This window comes from Rhyacophila brunnea, unplaced genomic scaffold, assembly GCF_057557595.1.
Source record: "Rhyacophila brunnea isolate RB1 unplaced genomic scaffold, BYU_Rbru_1.0 scaffold_2, whole genome shotgun sequence".
In the NCBI taxonomy this organism is placed as follows: Eukaryota; Metazoa; Arthropoda; class Insecta; order Trichoptera; family Rhyacophilidae; genus Rhyacophila; species Rhyacophila brunnea.
Window position 1 is genome coordinate 31404846 of NW_028232859.1, and position 21568 is coordinate 31426413.

The window sequence follows — 21568 nt, forward strand, 5'->3', positions numbered from 1 at the left end:
TATGTTAGTCATTTAACAAATTTAATATATAAATACATAAGTTATTTTAAGAACGTGAGGTTGTCTTCCGCAACTGGTGCGAGTATCTACCTATGGACCTAGATTTAAATTTTGCGGTTAGTCGACCAAAGTTTAAGTCAATTTCAAAACTCATTTTTTTATTCAGAGCGCAGGCACTTCAAAATTGGAAAACACAATTTGTATTCATTATAGATATTGACTTGGAATTGAATTTTGTTTTTTTATAGGTACATTTAATTGAATTGCCTTTTTAGAATTAGGAATGATATTCGATCGCACTCCCGGTCTTAGCATAATGAAAAACTCTGCTTCGTATTAATTAGTTTATTTTAATTTCATTAATGGAACTCAGGACACGTGTTTATAAGGCGCGCGCGACTCCTGATTATTATCGTGCCTTCTGTACGAAAATAATGAATGTTTATTTTTTTACAAGTCTATAAATTGCTTGCGATAATGTTGGAAATTCTTCAATAATATGTAGGACTGGGTTGTGCGGTGACTTTTTCTATTCACCGTAAGTCGTGCGCATTGAAAATTTACTTCCGGGTGGGAACGCTGTCTTTTCTTGCTAAAATTAAGATATTTTTTTACCCTTCTGATAAAACGTGTAATCTGGCAGTGGCTCGGAGCAAAGACCGCTTTTACAAGAATATAATGTAAAGACTTGCTAGATTTTATCTCCCCTACACAGGGATTCACACTATTTTATGCCATATTTGGGATAATTATTATGATTGCGCTACGTTGGTACGATAATATTAAATTTATATGCCTTAGCTTATTCAAATTTATTTGTTAATTATTTAAAATATCTATCGATTGGTATTATTAGTAAGAGGAAACTTAAATAAAATATAAATAATGCCGACTTTCGATACCTATAATAATTCATAGCAAATATCTTATGTTACTATGTATAAAACAATATATCATTATTCTTTCGAAATTATATAATAATAATATAAATATAATATATTAATAATACTATGAATATTGGGTACCTGACAAATATATATTTTTTTATTTATCCCAGGGCTCGAGATGGATCGAAGCGTAGTGGGGCGTCGTTCCGGTTCATGAAATCCCTAAAATTATCACTCCGTCTCGTGAAAAAAAATATTTGGCCATCTGAGCTAGATAGGCCACTTATTTTTATAAAATATACTTACATAGAATTAGATAACTAAGTATGTTAATATTTTCCGAAAATTATTTAGCGCTCCGGTTCGTAAAATCTTCCATTCCAAGCGCTGATTTATCCGATTATCAAAAGTGTTTTTATGAGTAAACAACATAATATAATATAATAAGACAAAACAGAACAAGACAAAACAGAACACGACAAAACAGAACATGACAAAACAGAACAGTGACAAAACAGAACAACGATCAATATAACTATGACCTTTCAGGAAAAATATAAATTTAATATTGAAATTTTCCTATCTCTATTATGTTGATAAATTTTTAATAGCAGAGATTTTCAATACGCCATAATAAATCAAATTATATACCTAATTTCTGCATTAGAAAGCCTCAAATAAACTTAACTCGGTGTTGCCGGCAAGTTTAGGATGGGTTTGGGTCAAAATTCCGAATGCTGAAATCCCGAATGGCCGAAATCCCGAATGGCTGAAATCCCGAAAGCCTAAATCCCGAAAAATAATTAAGAGAGATGAAAAAATGCTTTTTTGTCTCCTGTAAAAAATTGCGCAATCGTAACACTTATCTTGAATTGCGCAAATTTTACAAAATGTATGATTTTTTTGTCTCTCTTGTAAAATATGCGCAATTCAAAATAAGTGTTAAGGTTGCGCAATTTTTCACAGGAGAGACAAAAACCCATATTTTTTACAAAAAAATGTTTTTTTTGTTTCCGTTGTAAAATTTGCGCAATTCAACATAAGTGTTACGATTGCGCAATTTTTTACAGGAGAGACCAAAAAACCATTTTTTTCATGATTTTTGAATTCGTCCCGCACCCCGATTATTATTAGCTAGTGCTCATACAGGTCGCCTTGAAGTTATAAAGAAAAAGTATGAGACACTTAGTAATCGAGTGGCAATAGTGTGCATGGTTATCAAAATCAAACAGATAAATTGAGTTATTTACGCAAAATGGCCAACATGCAGTGATTACATTATACAATTTTATATACTCTATTTATAAAAAAATGCATTATTTTCATAATAACGGTATTGTAAAAAAAATGGAAGTATATAATATTATACCTTGATCATAATCGATTTTTTTTTTAAATATTTATATATAAGTATATGTATTTCATTTAAAATTTAATTAACGTTTCCCCTAGCTGTTCTGTTTTGTCGTGTTCTGTTTTTTCATGTTCTGTTTTGTCTTGTTCTGTTTTGTCCGGTCACCCATTGACAGTTGGCGACACTATCCGTGACTAGTAAAAATTCACTTAATGTTACTTGCAGGTACAAGACTATTAAGTGGGTTGTTTTTATATGATTTCAAACTTTGTTAATATGAGTAGGTAGTTAAGTACTTGTATACTGATGGTGATGTCCATTAGAAATACTAATGTACTAACAGTTGGCGACACTATCCGCGACTATAGATCTACCATCATAAATTGGCATTTCAGCGAGGGCGCTAGTATGACATTGAGAATATTACCATAACTAACAAAAAAATGGTAATTTATATTTTTTTATTGGTAGTAGATTTCTGTACAAATATTATGCAATCCATAATTCGAGAAACATGTTGTAAAATTAAATGGCATTTGTAACAAATTTATCCTCGATAGACAATTTTAGTTTCAAATTCGACCGGCTGCCAACTTACGATGGTAGATCTTTAGTAAAAATTCACTTAATGTTACTTGCAGGTACAAGACTATTAAGTGGGTTGTTTTTATATGATTTCAAACTTTGTTAATATGAGTAGGTAGTTAAGTACTTGTATACTGATGGTGATGTCCATTAGAAATACTAATGTACTAACTACCCATAAAACAAACATGCGGAAACAATAATTCAAGTCAAAAAGAGTTATCGACTTCAGTTGAAATATACAATATATGTATACAATATAATAAAGTGGTTTTTTTTTCGTAACGAGGCAGAGCTATAACATCATAATAGTCGTGGAAGTTTTACTCAATATGAAATTTCTTGGAAATCTATCACAAGAAATGTATTTTTTCCATACAACTGTGATAACTTTGCACAACTATGTAACATCATTTATGTATAAATTTTATTGTTCATATTGTAGTACATATAAACCCGGCTAACATAGTCATGACTATAATGATTGTGAAGATAATTCGTTTACATTTCAGTGAATAAATATGTAGTCCGAATTATATTCTAATAAATTTTCTCCAATATATAACTGAGTAGAAATATTTTATTTACAATCAGTAATAAGAATTCACGACTAAATATGAAAAATATAAATTATTTAAAAGTGATTTTCTCTAAGCTTACAAGTTCCTTTCCAACAAAACGTTCGGTAAAATTCTAAATATTATCTCGAGCATGAATGGAATTTGAATGAAATTTCCGCTGAATTATCTCGAGTAAATAAGCCGTGAAAAATAATATTTAAGTCCTCTAATTAAATCTTAATAAAAATCATAAACAATCATAATTTAAATTTAGATAATTCTTTGCAAAACTTATTATTACAAAAATACTAATCTCGGTAATAATTATGAATACAACAATATTTTAATTGTGTCGCTCTCGATATGGATTATAAATAACTACTTACTTCATACTCCAGCGATGATGAACTTTTTTTATACATGGGGACTAAAAATATATTTTTAAATAATATATACCTATATAAGTAACTACCATAATGATTGGTGACATGCCAAGAGATAATATATGAATTAGAAACAGCGTACATACCCTATTTTTAAAGCTTTCCATTTCAGTTTGTTTTCTTACAGGCAATTTTATCATATCGACATTCATTCCAGATTCTTTGAGGGTCCTAGCCTGTTATTATATTAAAGATGTTATTACATATTCTTTCGGGCTACTTGTTAAATAAAATCGGGTTGGTTCCAGGGATCGAAACGGACCGGACCGCTGTTCAGGTTCGTGAAATCGGTAAAATTATCACTGCTCCGTCTCGTGGAAAAAATAATTATACCGTCTGAGCTAGATAGGTCATATAACAAAAAATCTATCACACTATTTTTTATAAAATACACATTAAATTTGATAACTACGAGTACATTAATATCTTCAGAAAATTTCGAAACGCTCCGTTTCGTTAACTTTTCAATTTCGAGCGCTGGTTGGTTACCTTTATAATTCTGGGATATTTTGGACCTTGGTTGAGATTCAACTGGGATCCGAATCAGGGGGTTGTTTTCCCATAGTTATATGCAATAAATTATTTTCCATGTAGATAGTACAAAAGGTTTGCAACCACTTTCCTACGCCATATATTATGGATATCTGGCAGCGACGCGCCTAGCATACAAATTGGTATGTTTAAACGGCTTTAAACCTGCCGAGTTCAATTATCGGAATCCTTCTTTATCGGATGTGTTGGGTAATTAATTAAAGAACACCCTGCTTAACTATTATGAATAATACATATTATTATGTACATATTATTTCAGACGATACTCTCCAACGCAAACACTGTGAAGAATCTCGTTTCGGTTGCTGTCCTGACAAAAGAACTCCAGCCCAGGGTTCAGGTCTTGCAGGTTGTCCTTCAGGCTGTGGGTGTCATAGACTTGGCGCCTTGACAGACACGTGTGATGCAGAGACAGGGCAGTGCTCGTGCAGGCCTGGCGTCGGAGGCCAGAGATGCGACCGCTGCGAGCCGGGGTACTGGGGACTCCCCAGAATCGGGGCAGGGCACAAGGGATGCATACGTGAGTAGAAATTTGATATTCCTCTTCGCGCTTTTATATTATGGTAAATGAGTAAATGGCTGCGTAGAATAATATTCAAAAGGCATTTTGCAGTATATTCCTTTTGTTCCCAATAGTATTACCAAAAAAATCACCACACCCTCGCCTCAGAAATAACCGCAATTTTATTTCTTCTTCAAAGAATAATCTTTCAACTAATCACGTACTTGATACATTCTACAAATCTACATACTGCTTAGTATATAAATAATCAAGAATTATTATAAATCATGATTCTATCATACACTCCAGTAATACACGCATTAATTAAAAAACTACCCTGCCAGGCGCGCACACAGAAAAATATGTCCATAATAATTTATTATTGATCTTTAAAGCGCGGGAGGGGGTGAGGGCAAAATTAACAAAATCGAATAGATGCCACTAACTTCCACATTTACCCCGCATACTACTTATAGTTTCTCATCGCTTTAACTGTAGACTCCGCACGGTTCCGCGTACATTTTCCATATCCAGACACTACATACATTGAGTGTAGCTATACCTATGGGTGCTCACATATGAGTTATTGCGATCTGTCGCATTCACGAGTAGTTTTCGAACGCGTACGGCCTAATAATCATAATTATTATGGTATATTAATGTTCGTTTGTGTCGTCCGCACTGTCTTATGTTTAGACATTCTATTATTACAACAAACATTAGATGCCTCAGATGATTGCATCAATCCATGAATTCTACTGACACGTGCCTTGCGTGTTGTAAAATGCCGAAAAGAGAGGGAGCACCCGTTGAGAAGGCTGTTAGACAGCCAAACATCCTAGTCACGGTTTTCAGTCATGACTCATGACGTCTTGACAAAGAAGAAAAAATTATAATTCATTCACCAAAATTATTCATATTTTTCCTTTCCTGTGGGGATCCGGACCTAAACCCTCCCTTCCCTTGTGTACGCGCCAGTATCCGTACGCGATTAGTATTTTATTGATCGCGAAATGAGTGGAATGATATACTGATGGTATGAACTAACGAATATTTTGAACATTAATATTGGCAGTAGGTACCATAGATAATATTAGATAATTTGAAATAATAAAGTGAGATAATTATAATTTTCTATATACTGTACCTACATCCACTTTTTACGATTTACTCGTATATTATTAGAAACTTATAATGTTAAAATTATAGCCAAAATGCCTTTGAACGTTTATCTATTTCAATCGATGGCGAGTGACACCGGATACCATAGATGAAAATACCGATAGTGCTGCTATGGTGCTTCCGAATAAAATTAATACATGCATACAAAATATCAGTAAAATTTAAAAAAAACTTTATGGAAATCGAATGAATAGCCTTTAAAACATACTTATTAAAAATGGTATTATTCAAATATAAATATCAATAGATATCTACTAACAGTAACACTGATTGTGTAGTGTCTTTAAAACATGAATACCATTTTCGTGAACTTTGTCAGTATCACACACCGTCCGAGTATATTATTTAGTTTTAGAAATATTCTGGTGGTCCGAGAATTTTTGGCGTCCAAATGCATATGCTAAAAATTCTAATAAAATCTTCAAAACCCGTGCAACTGCAAGTTTTTATGCATTACGTTTTTATTATTAAAATAGATTAATACTTTGGACGCGGAAGACGCACACGGTGCATAATGACCAGGCGGCCGATCGATGTAATTAACGTGCATTTTAAAGGGGGCAATTAAAATCTCATTATCTATTCAGCAGCGAAAGCGTTAATGGCTTTAGGTGACGAAATCAAGCGCAATCAGACGTTATTATACGTTACCATATAAATTATATTTTTTAGTTGTACAATTTGTAGTAAAAGTTTCTTCTATTTTCAGTGGTCCGCAATTGTAAAAAGGTTGAAAATACTTAAAGTTACTATGATGCTTGAATGAGCACATTTATCTACTTTGTGTTGTGATTTACACATCCCATTACGCTCATAAGCATAAGATTATAGACCAAGGTAGATAGATATTGGAACTTTCGATTTTATTTGAATGTTTTCGGTTAGCTCATTCTAAACATTCATTCACAATTACTACGTTTGGTACACATCTATATGTACAATGAAAATACGTATAAAAATGTAGGTATTCTTATTTATAAATTCTTTCCTTAATGAGTCATTGAAATTTGATTTGAATTCGTATCTTATTTTTTCATTACGTTCTGTCAACTTATCATCTGAGCATTAATAAATTAGATGGAATTCCAAAGTAATTAATTAATCTCAATTTCGTCTTTTGTATTCACTAAGATACCTTCTTTTACAAAGCGAGCATATATTTTTATACCTATTAATTTTTCACTAGAGAAGTCAGTACATATTACAAATAAAATTATATTTATGTAGGTATATAAATAGAACAGTATTTCCCAATTTCTGGGGTGCGGTAATGAGCTGTAAAAAAATAAATAGATACATAAGTACCTAATTTTTATCTTAAATAGATAGTATTTTTAAAAATTGTCTTTTAATTTATAAAATGAATGGTTTGCTCCGCGGCCATGATAAATTTGGAAAAAGCAGATTTTATTATTATTATGTTGATAACAAAATGAATTTAACGTACAATCAATAAATTTTATTACCTAACGCAATGTATTAATAACTCTATCCAAACGATGGATGAGTTACATAAATTATATTTTGATTCATGGCATCTGTCAATGTCTTATTCTTTTTTTTTTTCGCCACCGTTTATACTACGAAACCCCACTCGAGAATACCAGTAAAGCAAGAATACACTTTGAAAGGGAAATTCTCGGAGAAGTGACGTAGGTGTATTTCACATTGAGAATAATAAATGTCATTCAGCAACCCTTAGTAGAACTATTCATCACGCAATTGGACAGCTTCACCAGTTAAAAGTTTTTCGACTTACAATCCTTTTTGAAAGTGTCTAACTTTCCAGCCGTTAAGCATTTTATCAAACTATCCAAGACGCTGATATCAATAAGTAATTTATTGATCTTTGCAGCGCGGAAAATTGCCGACGACGAAGTTTAAGAAATTTTATTTTTCATTTTTTGAAAAATTCCTCAGTATGCTGAATCAGTAAGTTTTGTATTGGTATTGACATACCGGAAAATATCGTCGGAAAAGTTTTTGGACTTCCATGTTTGTGTAGATAGGAATCCTTTTATTGGTTAGCAACTATGCATCTAGCAACATAATATTATGGATAGCATATTATTCTAATACTTCTAAGGTAAATTTGTGCTATAGATACAGTATTAAATAATATTATTGGATGATGTCAATTTTTATTTCATCTTCCTAATGCCAACACCCTGCAATACATTCATTATGTTCGAGCATATTTTGTTATATGTAAATACAGGAGTGTAGCAAGGTGTTTAAGCATGTATTAATAAAAAAATGCGCCCCTTACATAATACAAAACTTGTAAACCGTTTAAAAAAAAAGATTTTTTTTTCGGTTAGGTACATATTCAAACACGCGCGTTAACATCATTTTACTCTCTACTTCAATTATAGTTTGTCAATTTATGGCTACGGCCGTATGTTGTAGCTTAACCACTGGGGAATGCCAAAAGAAATGGCGTATTTCAAAAAAACACTACCTTATTCTTAGGTCAATAATTATTATAAAGCAATCATTATTCGTAGGATGTTTATCACACTTGAATGGTCAAAGACATAGCTTATAATAAGTATCTTTAGAATTATCTTCAAATGTGTTAATCTTGCCCATTTTTTGAATAATAAAATGCCTCATTCTTGTCAAATTTGGGATCACAGAGATTATCAATATAAATTTTTATCGTAAATATTTTACTAAAATTATCTCGTCATAAATTATACTAATGGTTTTATAAATGCGTTTAAAAATTAATAAATGTAAAAAATTTTAACACAACTGCACAGTTATGTACTGAAATATGACTATATTCTAAAACATTAGAGCGAGAGGTTTAAAAGAATACTATTTTATGTAATAAAAATACTTTATGCAGTCATCAAATGTTTAAAATAAATATAAAGGATAATAAGGCTTCAAAATTATATAAATAGATTATCTACAACGTTTAAGGTATGTCCAGGATCCTGCTTTGAAAATAGAAAAAAAGCTCCATTTTGACTCACGCTGAGCACGTCCGCCCTCAAACCCACTCCCCTTCTCTTGATATCGATTTCACTAAACAGGAAGGCCTGACTTATATAATATACTTACTTACATATTTTTTTACTAATTGCACAACCATAATCATAGTCAAGTACTGTGTTATTTAAATATAAAGATTTGGACAAAAATATTTGCAATAATTCAAAATACAATTTTTACTTAGATTTTCTTTTTTATCGATTTTCTTCAGCACACTGAAATATTTCGCAACGACTTTCGGTGGTCGGTTTCGCCAGTTTAAGAAGCATTGGCCTAATGCAGTGGTCGGCAAACCGCGGCTCGCGAGCCACATGTGGCTCTTTGGCCCCTTGAGTGCGGCTCTGCCACAAATGCTCTCTGCCCTGTTTGACATCGCGACAAAGAAGAAGCAAAGAAAAACGGATGACAACCGTGAATTTAAAGTTGAATGGACCGAGACTTTCGCGTTTATTCAATACTTAAATGGCCTATCGATCTGTATTATTTGTCGGGAAAAATTGGCGCATAACACGAATTCAAATTTGGAGGGACACTTTACAACTAAACATGCATCATTTAGCACTAAATATCCTGTCGGTGATGCAAGACAGAAAGCAGTTGAGGAACTTTAGAAGAGTCAAGAAAAATCAAGTTCTGTACAATCTTCCAACAATGTTAATATTGCATTATTTGTGGTTAGTAAAGAAATTTCTAAGAGAGGAAAAAATCAAGAGTAAATTGGGAAGTCGTCTTATTGATGAGAACCTGGAATCGTACTTAAAATTAAAAACATCAACATACCAACGGTCCCCACGTAAACTCGGACATCTACCAAAAAAGCATTTTTTTACTTTTTTCTGCCAAAACACTTAAAATAACTTCCCCTTTGATATAAAATTAAGAGAAAAAAAATATCTCACTTAATTTTGGAAAAAATGTACATAAAAACGGACAAATACTGTAATTTTATTAAATGAACCGCGTATACACGGATATGTTAATATGTCCGTATTTACATCGGACACCAGACAATCACTAAACAAGTCACATAAACAGATAAATGCCAGTTGTCTTTATATACTCCGTGCTGGTGGCCGTTAACAAAGTACGTTAGAAAAGCACGTGTATTATTTTGATTGTTTTCGTTCGTTATATCAGAGAATAGATAAATTTAAATGAGCGGTCACATAACAAAAAAAGTCAAAAATAAAAAATCTGAAAACCATCGTAAAAATCCCCGAAACAAGCATGGCCTTCATAAACTACAAAAGTTGTTGTTTATTGTAATGAACTCTCGTAGGTACCTACGGACTTCACAATCCTTGGATTTTTCAACCATACGCATGGATACTTTTTCATTATTGTCGGCGAAAACAACAATTAGGTAGATACTAAGACACTTAACTAGTGTCATAAACGTAATCCGTCCCCGGTGGCATCCTGTTCGGTCGGATTTTATTGCTTAGGGTCGAAATGTTGATAAAGCAGATGAACATCTACATTATAATTGATAATAGAAGATTTTTTTAAACAAAATGTTAGCTAATAGGAAGATAATATTCTTCTAAACAGTTAAAATTATGAGGATTTCAATAGTAATAAGTAAAGTTGCTATTAATTGATATGAATTCTTTCCCACGTAAAGTGAGACATGTGGTAGTTGTCTCATTAACGGGTGTTTGGGAGTCGACGTAAAGTCGGACAACTACAGTTCTATCAAAAGTATATAATTTAGAAAGAATGTAATGATGACTAAATAAACTGTGTATAGTATTTATAATACTCCTTGAATTTCAGGTGCCTAGTAACAAAAACATAGAAGTTCAGTGAAAACAAATTATTTTTACTTCAAATAGCTCTCCTGTAAAATTACGTTTTTGTAGATGTCCGAGTTTACGTAGGGACCACCGTTGATACAAACCTGACTTACCCAAACTTTTCAAGGAGATGCAAGGCCATTATGCACATTAAGTGTTTGTCAGTCATTGTCATGATTTAATTACCTTACTTACAATTTAATTTTTATCAATAAATAAGATCGTTATTAAGTATGATATCAAGTTTTATTCAGTGTACCTACCTATAGTTTAATTAAGACTTAAATCTTTACCTAAAGTTTATTTACTTAATGAACAGTTTACATAATATTATATTATTTCAGTTTAAGAAATTTGGCTCTCAAAGGAAATCTCAATCGTTGTACTTTTGATATTTGGCTCTGTTGACTAATGAGTTTGCCGACCACTGGCCTAATGCATGCAATGACACTTGTTATTGCCGTCACTTTTCTATAATATTTTTATTAAAATGTGCACACATTTAATAAATATTCTTCCGAAAAACGTTTCGTTGACCAGTAATCCTCAATATGTATTAAATGATCACTAGTTCTCAACATATGAAAATCATCATTTTTTTATTTTTGCGTATTCAAAGTAACTTCTGTCTCTCAACCCGAGCTGCGCCTGGGGCGGTTTCCCCTAATACCCATCCCTTGCTACTAATATCACTAGGTGTATACATAAAAATATATAAAAATTAATTGATTATGAGTGATCAAAGACAAGTATGTTTCATTATTTTTGGTTAACAAGCCATTTATTTAGTACAATACCATACAAGTGTTCCATTATTCATTAGAATATTTGGCTATTTGGGAATAAGAATCAATAGTCTATAATACTCTATAGTCTATAGTTTCATATCTATAATAGTGGCGTTACCTTATCACTAGAGTATGCAAAGTATTGGGGTTACAACCCCACAAGGGGGCCTAATTTCAGTCTGATAGTCCTATTTTATAACATTTATTATATTCTTTGCAAAAATAAATCACACAAAATCTGAAATGCAATAATTAAACACTTTACTAAATCAGTTCAAATGAGGTGCCATATATTATTTTGTTTACCTGTACCAGCCAAAAGTCAATATTTAATCTTAACAACAGATGGCACTAGAAGTAATACCTCCTTGTCACGTGCAGTGAATATTATCACACGATGCAAAGTCGCGCACCATTTTCGCCAACATTTACATGGAAATGGTCATGTGACTTCAATCTTTACCAATATGAACCAGCCATATTATGAAGAAATAGGTTTTGGATTTGTTACAGCCAGTTCATATGCCTGTTTATGTACCTGCTTTGTACTAAGACTGTAAAAAAAATTATATTTGACGATGATTATTTCTAATAATTAGACCTACTAAAAACCCACTTTCCAATATAGGTTTTACATTATCGTTAGGCTAAAATGCATAGAATGTCACTAATCTCTAAACACTGAACTGCCGCCATTTGGGCAGCTGTTTAGTGTTTATATAATATTATACTTATTTACATTTTTGGTATTTATTTTAACTAAATCGTCTTTATCTACATTGATACTGTGATAAAAAAATCATTTATACTATGATGATGATCATCCAAAACTGTTTTTACAGCCTGCGGTTGCTCTATGTTTGGGTCTGTGCGAGAAGATTGTGAACAGATGACAGGACGCTGTGTTTGCAAACCAGGAATACAAGGACAAAAATGCACACTTTGTATGAATCATCAAGAAATATTAGGACCTAATGGATGTTTCAATGGTTAGTAAAACATATTATTGTAAATTCTAAATTATTTATATTTTTCTCATTCGTTGAATTCTAAATGACGACATTCATGTGTTGGCTATCCATCTCAAACGGTGTGATAAATGGTGTATTGTCTAAAAGCTACATGCCATGATAGTGTCTGTCTAGTGTGTTATCAAAGTTTTAATAAATTATTCACTACATCAGACACTAAAACCAATAAATTTAGCACAGTGACATCTATGAAATAAATGTGTAATAAATAATGCTGCTTATAATATTATTAATATACTTACCTATTTTCAAAATAGTAACTATTTTTATCAATAATTTAATGTGATAATATTTTAAGGAATAGTAGAATAGTTGTACTGTGAATATCTAATGATAGAATTGTGAAACATACAATGGTTCAGTAACATCTTAGTACCTACCAAAGCTTTATTAGATTATACCTACACACTTTTTAAAAATAAATATAAGCAATACATTAAAATTGTGAGTTATTTAAAAAATCTCACGCGTACCTTTAAAACTACTTGTAAAACTATATTTTAATGATAAAGCTTATTATCAGTGATGTACATCCTTAGACTAAATGCTACCCCTATGCAGATTGAAAATGCTGTGTCATACCATATTATATTAGTCTCAAATTTTATTCTTAAATTCATTGGAACTAGTTGTTACTATTTTTTATTGTTTGTATTATTTTTTTCTCGCAGAATATGTATTGGAAATCCTATCTGTTACATATTCAAAGACATTTGTATCCAATTAAACTACGCAAGCGAAAAGGATCTTTAAAAAATCAATTTTCTAATGCGGACATATTTTTATTTCTTCTTTTTTTCTGCCTCTTAGAATGTGTTGCCTTAAGCCGCGTTTGGATCAAGCGAGCGAATGTTTGTTCTTCCCCAACTTCAGTGAAATTCTCTTGATGTAAACGCTTTTTGTCGAGCGAGCGAGCATTCTTTTGAATTCTACGGAGATTCCCTGCATCTAGCTAGAATGCTCTAAGAATGGTCGTTCATTTGCTAAACGCATGCTAGAGCGAGAGCACAATTGCGTCGAACATTCTTTCCTATTCTGTCGCGCTCGCTGGCGGAGCGGTTTCATCAAAGTGTTCTTCGCTCATGGGAAGTTGCGTAGACTGTTGAAACTAATGATGAAAGAAAGACAATTTTAATGTTTTGAATTTTTTATTTATTGAGTATAGGGAATTCTAAATTTTCAAATTCTTGCAATCTTTTTTCCGTGACATGCTCAAACGGGAAATACATACAACGCCTTGCACCGCACGCATAAGTAAAGCGGTAGGACTACTACCTATACGATTACTGAATATTGAATCACTTTTGCATATTGTTGCACTCAAACATAAAACGCGACGATACACTCGCGAACAAACAAATGTAACAAAAAACAGAGAAAGAGAGCCAGAGCATTCGCACACAGTTCTATATTCTAGCTCTTTTAGCTTAAACTTGTTTTGAGGATTTTGTTCACTAGGCGTTTACACCAGGCGAGCAGGAACAAAATGCTGTAGCTCTCGCTCTATGTTGTTCATTTGGTCTAAATGCACCTTTACAGGCCGTCACTGCTTGTCATTGAAATAAATCAACAAAACTAATTTTATAGCCACATTATCTTAATTTTCTATCATATTTATATGATATTCAAATGTTTTATTTGCATTTATAGCCGAGACGGGTGCCCTCGCACCAAAGACTTGCAGTGACATAGTGTGTTATTTCGGAGCTGTCTGTGTTGAGTCAGAAAGCCGAGCGGCTTGTCAATGCCCAGCCGCTAGTTGCCCTACCGATTCCACAGACCCATCGATGCTGGTAAGAAACTTATTTCTTCTTATAAGATCAGTTACACTATGACTCTTTTCTGCATGACATCTATTTGAGTAGATACGTCTTAGATAAAATATGCATGGATGAATCAGATAATCATAATTCCTTCCGTCAATCAATTTATTGGCCATAGACAATAAGTATTATTTCATTTGGATTTCCCTCACCCATATAACAGAATTGTGTGTATGAAGTATTATTATTTTATACAAAGCAATGTTATGAAAAAATATAATGTACAAAAATTAGTAAATTGGTTTTACTCGGAATGAGCCTAGTTGTCACTATTTTAATACATCACTATAATAAATCATATTAATGTGGTTCACACCTACTTACTGCCTGTAATATTTCATGTATTATCTTCATGAAAGCAACATTAAAATTAACATGCTCAAGGACATTTGAACAATACTTTTAATGTATTATGATGTGTATCTATCTAGTTAGAGTTGTTCAATTAAATAAAGTCTTCTTTGAATTCCGAAGCTTGTGTTATACATTTTTATTAGTGAAATATTAGTATAACCATGGCTTGAACAAAACTGTCTTGAGTGTGACAGAGAAACTTTTTGGAAGCGCTTAGCGAGAAAGATATAAGTTAGAGTAGGATGAAATAAATTGAAATGTAAACATCATATAGCATTCATTGCAATGTAGCCACTTTATCAGTGACATCTAATATAGTGCAGTGCATATTTTACACTATAATATTTACCTAGAAATAAAATTATTGTTAAATATTATTTTATAAACACGGTTACGTTAGGTTAGGTAAGGTAAGGTTAGGTTATGTAATGATGTGATTTTATATATTATGCGATCATCACACTGAATGCTTTGAATAGATTCATTTTTTTAAGTTATAAAAGTTTTTAGTGATTTATACGCACAGAAAAACTTCTCTTCGCTTATTTTTTGCCCAAGAAAAGAACAGTTTGGTTCAACATTATAAGACCAAATTTGGGTATTATCTTATTCTACAACATGCCATAGTATGCTGTAAGCAAACTGAATATTGCTCCATAATGAGTTCTGTGCAGGAAACATAATAATTATGCTTCCAATTACATGATCTTTTCCCCGTGCCCACTGCCCGTCTTTGTAACCAAATGTATGTTTCTTTTACCAAAAATATTAAACAAATCATTAGGATAATAATACTTATTTCCAGGTCTGTGGCAGTGATGGTCAGACATATCCTTCCGAGTGTCACTTGAAATTGCAAGCTTGCCGAACACAGGAAGACGTTGTCGTCCAAGCATTTGGAATATGCAAAGGAACCGAAGACCCAACAGGAACAGCTCTTCCCTCAAAACATTATTCTCCACTGCAGTTCACCCAACAGGATGATACCAACTTCCCTTCGAAGTCTACAAGGCACCTTCTGGTTCCTGATCCGAGGAGTTATTACAACAATTATGGAAGAGGTTATGAAGTGTCGCGAGATAAAGATTCCACGAGCAGCTTAGATGGAGAAAAGGGTTTACATAGAGGTATGTAACTAAAAGTATCTTAACACATTCGCGGACACGACGTCTATAAATAGACGTCGTATTTTGTGAGATGTGATATGACAGGATGTCCATAGACGTCCTGTACTGTGGAATGGAATATGACACGACGTTTATAGAAGTCATATTTTGGATTAAAACAATATGTTTCCTGCTATTTGTGCCACGGTGCGAACATATTTCGATTAGATAGTGTCGTATCTTAAGATTTAACTCATTTCTATATATCTAAATGTATGCGTCATATCACCAACATGTATTAGCTAACATGTGTCCGCGAATGTGCTAAATACTGTTGTTTTATTAATTAATTGTTTTATACGATCTAATAGAGCCGTTTGATAGACCTATAATTTTAACAAATTCTTACTACCGATTTTAGTTAAGATTTCAACATTTTAGAAAATTCACAATAAATACAATGTACCATTTTTGATTCTGTACAAAGTAAAGCATATTAATGGAAAACCAAAATGTGCCTGTATTGGTAACATTTAAATACAGTCCTTTCTGAAAGTAAAACAAACGTCAGAAGTTTAACTTTCCAAAATAGTCATTTGTAGCGCTAATTTCAATACGCCGTTAACACAAACTTTAACATCTTTATCACCTTCCCATCAACAATTAATTTAAAACTATTTATTTTAATAAATCTAGTTCATAGGTAGTTAACTCGTTTCATAATAATAAATTATTTAATTGAATAATAGATAAGTCATCTCTACCTGTGAATGATATCTCCTTTTGGACCTTCTACAAATCTGTTTTTCCACTCAGGTACCTACATTACAAATAAGTATGACTCACTTGTAATTTTTTCTTTCTACTACTAAAGGGATGCGTAGTTGAATAATATTTATATTAAAAACATTAGTAAACACAGACAGTTGATAAAATATAATATGCAATATGACAAATGACTGTTAACGGTGACAAGTTGTTAAAAGTCTAAGTTACAATAAAAACCAACAAAGCTATAGAAAACTAGCTATTATTGACTTCTGTATGATAACTCAATGGTGAACATATTATTATTCTTAATATGGATTTGATTTCAGCGAGTTTTGCTTCAATATACCGTCCGACGCCAGCAACTGTCAGAGCCCCCCCAGCTCTTGTAGGGGACTTGTGTAACAGCCACGGTGATTGCTATGGAGTTCCAAATAGTCGCTGCGATGGTGGAGCCTGTATCTGTCAATACGCCCATTCACCCGCATCTGACAGAAAAGAATGCATCTGTAAGAAATCTACATACATATTTTATATTAACAACGAACATATCATTCTTGTATTGGATTGCAAATTGAATAGTCAATATTTAACGTTTGCTAAAGTACTGATATGTACATTAGTGTGCCAGTAGTGAAGTAGTGTTCTTCACCGCTAAACCCGTTAGTTACGGGCTCGAATCTTGCGACTGGTTCGAATTCAGCGTGTTTGAAATCAGAGCAAAGATCGAATGAATTGAATAATTAATGTCTAACAACTATTAAATAAAATAACGTTTGTTAATATAACCTCTACTCCGTGGAGATTTGTATACGACTCCGCTTTGGAGAGAACATGGTAATTTAGCTTTTAATTTACGTACATTATCAGTCTTTTGACTCTAATTTGTTAACAACCGCTTAGAATATTTTATGAGATGTACATAATAAGGATATTTTTTAAATACATATAGGTATTCATGATTGATGGAATTATTTATTGCCTTACAGTGACCGATGATGATATTTCTACAACTACAGAGGAGCAACGGGCGTGTAACTCCGAGCCATGTATGAATTTTGGCACATGCATCGATCTTCCCGAAGCTACGTATACTTGTATTTGTGATCCACAGTACACCGGGGAAGTTTGTCAAGAAATTCTTCCTATTCCAGACCCTATTCATTACATTGAGACGCCGTCTTTTGACGGAAGAGCTTTCATACGTTTGAAACCTTTAAAAGCTTATCACAAACTTAATATAGATGCTGAATTTAAGAGCTTCTCAGAAAATGGAGTAATCTTGTATGATCAACAGAAACATGATGGAACTGGCGACTTTGTTTCTTTATCTATTGTGAATGGATTTGTTGAATTCAGGTAAATATCCATATTATTTAAGTTTGACTCAATACCTTTTACTCAAAGTTATGACGTATTATAACTTCTAAATAAGTTTCTGTCCTGAATAGAAGAATTCTGAACTGAAATTCTAAATTAAACAAACAACAACTAAGTACAGTAATATTATAAAGTACTTAACATCACCTGCTTGACTTCTAGATAAAAAGCCTTCCCTAGCTCTTTATCTTTTCTCAGTCCATTTTTTACTTACACGTATTTCGAATGAACGCAATTAATTCATCGATCCCACATCTACTTTTATAGATGCTTAGTACGCCATGGGTAGCATTAATTGTTCAGCAGTTATATTAGTTACTACCTGTATAACCAATCCATTACTATTACAGAAGCCTGGCAATATCCGTCATATATTCTTGTATCCTTCTTTACACATTGGTTTCTTACAATTGGTATACACCTTACAATGCCAGAATTGTTGTACTCATGATTTGTGTATTTATCTCTCTGGCATTGAGATTCTATAAATTTAATAATATCATAAGCATACATGAATTATTCGTTTAAAATATTAAGTGTTAGAGCTTTTGCATGCTTTACATGGATTATCGGACGCTGTGAATCACTCACCGCAGTTACCTGGCTATTAACTTCTCAGCGATCACTAATCCAGTCTGAGGAGGGAGGAAACACGTTGTATTGATTATGATTTTCAAAACTAGTTACAATAAAAAATGAATGTTGAGGAAATAGTTATTAACTGCAATATTGGGTGAATATGTAACATAATCAAAAATAAATAATATTAATGAAATAAACAGGATATCAAAAGTTTTGGATTTTAAAAGACACCGTGATGGGAGGTAATTTATTGGAAACACTTATGTCGTAAACTTCAAATTTCAGATACAACTTAGGCGATGGAACTGTAATACTTACATCGGTTGAAAAGATATCTTTGAACGAATATCATAAGGTATCTGCTAAGCGCTATCACAGAGATGGGATATTGAGTGTCGACGATCATGAAGATGTTGTTGGACAATCCACTGGAAGCTTGAAAGCATTAGATCTAATGGAAGATACATATGTTGGGAGTGTCCCAACTAACAGTTCAAAGTATGTGAACTCCAGCAAATCTAAATTATAATACCCTTTTAGTCAAATACACAAATGATTATTTTAGCCTTAATAATTTATAAACAGTTTGAATGGGTTTATATTTACAAAAATGAAACATCTAAATTCTATTGTCACCATTAAAATTTTTATGAAAACCACATTCCATTGTTTATATTATTTGAATTCTCCCTCAGAACAAAGCATGTAACTACCTATTCTTTTGTTTTAATCTGTCACTGATTCAAATGTTTATGGCTTTCTAAAGCCTCAATGACATTTAAGGGTCAATTACATTGAGCTACTTTACAAGCTGTTTGTTGGCGAATTTACAATCTGCCTGTAAAGTCGCCCAGTGTAGTCATCGAACAAGCTAACAAGCAGATTGTAAACACTCTACCGAGAAAAGTTGAAAGCCGGTCAACTTTACACCCTACATGCCGGCGTGTGGGCCTACTGCGTCTGCGCAGTAGAGCGCAGTAGCAACCTCCCGGTAAAAAAACGAACTACGTTCTGTCAAAATAGTCGCTGGCTTGTGGCTTCTCAGCGAATGGAAAGTTTTGTGTGTCATCATCACAATCGCAGTAGCCGAATCACCCGCTATTAAATTCGCCAACAAACAGCTCGTAAAGTAGCTCAATGTAAATGACGCATTAGCTACTTTACAAGCTGCTTGTTGGCGAATTTAAAAGAGGGCGAGTCAGCTGGTGCGAATGTGATGATGACACACAAAACTTTCCACTCACTCAGAAGCCAACAAGCTAGCGAGTTGAAACCATCATTTTTTATACTATATTGATAGGATGTATTGAGTAGTTCTTTTTTTTACCGGGAGGTCGCTACTATCGCTCTAATTCGTAGACGCAGTAGGCCCACACGCCAGCGTGTAGCGTGTAAAGTTGACCGGCTTTCAACTTTTCTCCGCAGATTGTTTCTAATCTCCTGCTTGTTAGCTTGTTCGATGATGACACTGGGCGAATTTACAAGCAGATTGTAAATTTGCTTGTAAAGTAGCTCAATCTCATTGAGGCTTTAAAATAGCTATTATATTATTTTATTGCTTATGCGTCAATGACATTGAGCTACTTTACGTGCTGCTTGTTGGCGAATTTACAATCTGGCTGTAAAGTCACCCAGTGTAATCATCAAACAAGCTAACAAGCAGATTGTAAACAATCTACCGAGAAAAGTTGAAAGCAGGTCGACTTTACACGCTACACGCCGTTGTGTGGGTCTGCGCAGTAGAGCGTAGTAGCGACCTCCCGATAAAAAAACGAACTACGTTCTGTCAACATAGTCGATAGCTTGTTGGCTTCTCAGCCAATGGAAAGTTTTGTGTGTCATCATTACAATCGCAGTAGCTGAATCGCCCGCTTTTAAATTTGCCAACAAACAGCTTGTAAAGTAGCTCAATGTCATTGACGCATTAGACAGAATGTAGTTCATTTTTTACCGGGAGGTCGCTATTACGCTCTACACATGCCGGCGTGTAGCGTATAAAGTTGACCGGCTTTCAACTTTTCTCGGTAGATTGTTTACAATCTGCTTGTTAGCTTGTTTGATGATGACACTTGGCGACTTTACAGGCAGATTTTAAATTCGCCAACAAGCAGCTCGTAAAGTAGCTCGATGTCGTTGACACTTTAATGATGCAAAAGAGTAGTTTTACTATGTACATAGGCCTATTATAATATATTTTTTTCTTGTCATTTAATGTCACCTAATATTTAATAAATCATTTCATTTATTCCAGGGTTTTTGAAAATATTGGGACAAAACATGGATTCGCAGGCTGCATAAAGCACTTGAGAATCATTCGCCATCAGGTAACAAAGAAACTCGGAAAAGAAGATTCATCCATTTTAGCTGTAGAAAATGTGAGAGAATGCACCGCCAATCCTTGCGTGAGCATGCCGTGTTTCAATGGTGCCACTTGCCACGCTTCTGATGATGATGAGCTGCAATATACATGCATCTGTTCCGGAGATTATAAAGGTCCTCAATGTGAAGAAAGAATTGATCCATGCGAATCCAATCCTTGCGGAAATGAAGATGGCGTTTTTTGTGATTCTCTCACAGCTGGAGGTTATGTCTGCAAATGTTTATATGGAGGGAAACTTATTACAAATGGCGTCAATTCTTGTAACTATGGTTAGTATCATTATGTCATGATTACATTATATAATACTTCGGTAGGCTATCACCTTAGATTATAGAAAAATATAGATGGAGCTATTGCATGTGTTTGTCCTTCAAAACATGACGAACTTTTTCATGCACTTGCCTCGCCCCCTTCACACTTCCTCCGCGACCCTTTCCTGGGTTATTCGAAAATATGTGTGACAGTGTGCGTGTCGTAGTGTTGCCAGATATC

General features: G+C 33.3%; 1 protein-coding gene across 1 annotated transcript in view; it reads left to right on the plus strand.

Moving 5' to 3' along the window:
• LOC147072187 (agrin-like) overlaps positions 1-21568 on the plus strand; it is a 411557-nt gene that overhangs the window by 383500 nt on the left and 6489 nt on the right. Inside the window, exons 12-19 of the mRNA XM_085947184.1 lie at positions 4641-4901; positions 12495-12641; positions 14334-14476; positions 15666-15987; positions 17064-17243; positions 17724-18093; positions 18982-19194; positions 20948-21345. Coding sequence (XP_085803310.1) covers positions 4641-4901; positions 12495-12641; positions 14334-14476; positions 15666-15987; positions 17064-17243; positions 17724-18093; positions 18982-19194; positions 20948-21345 — 2034 coding nt within the window. The remainder of the gene's footprint in view (positions 1-4640; positions 4902-12494; positions 12642-14333; positions 14477-15665; positions 15988-17063; positions 17244-17723; positions 18094-18981; positions 19195-20947; positions 21346-21568) is intronic.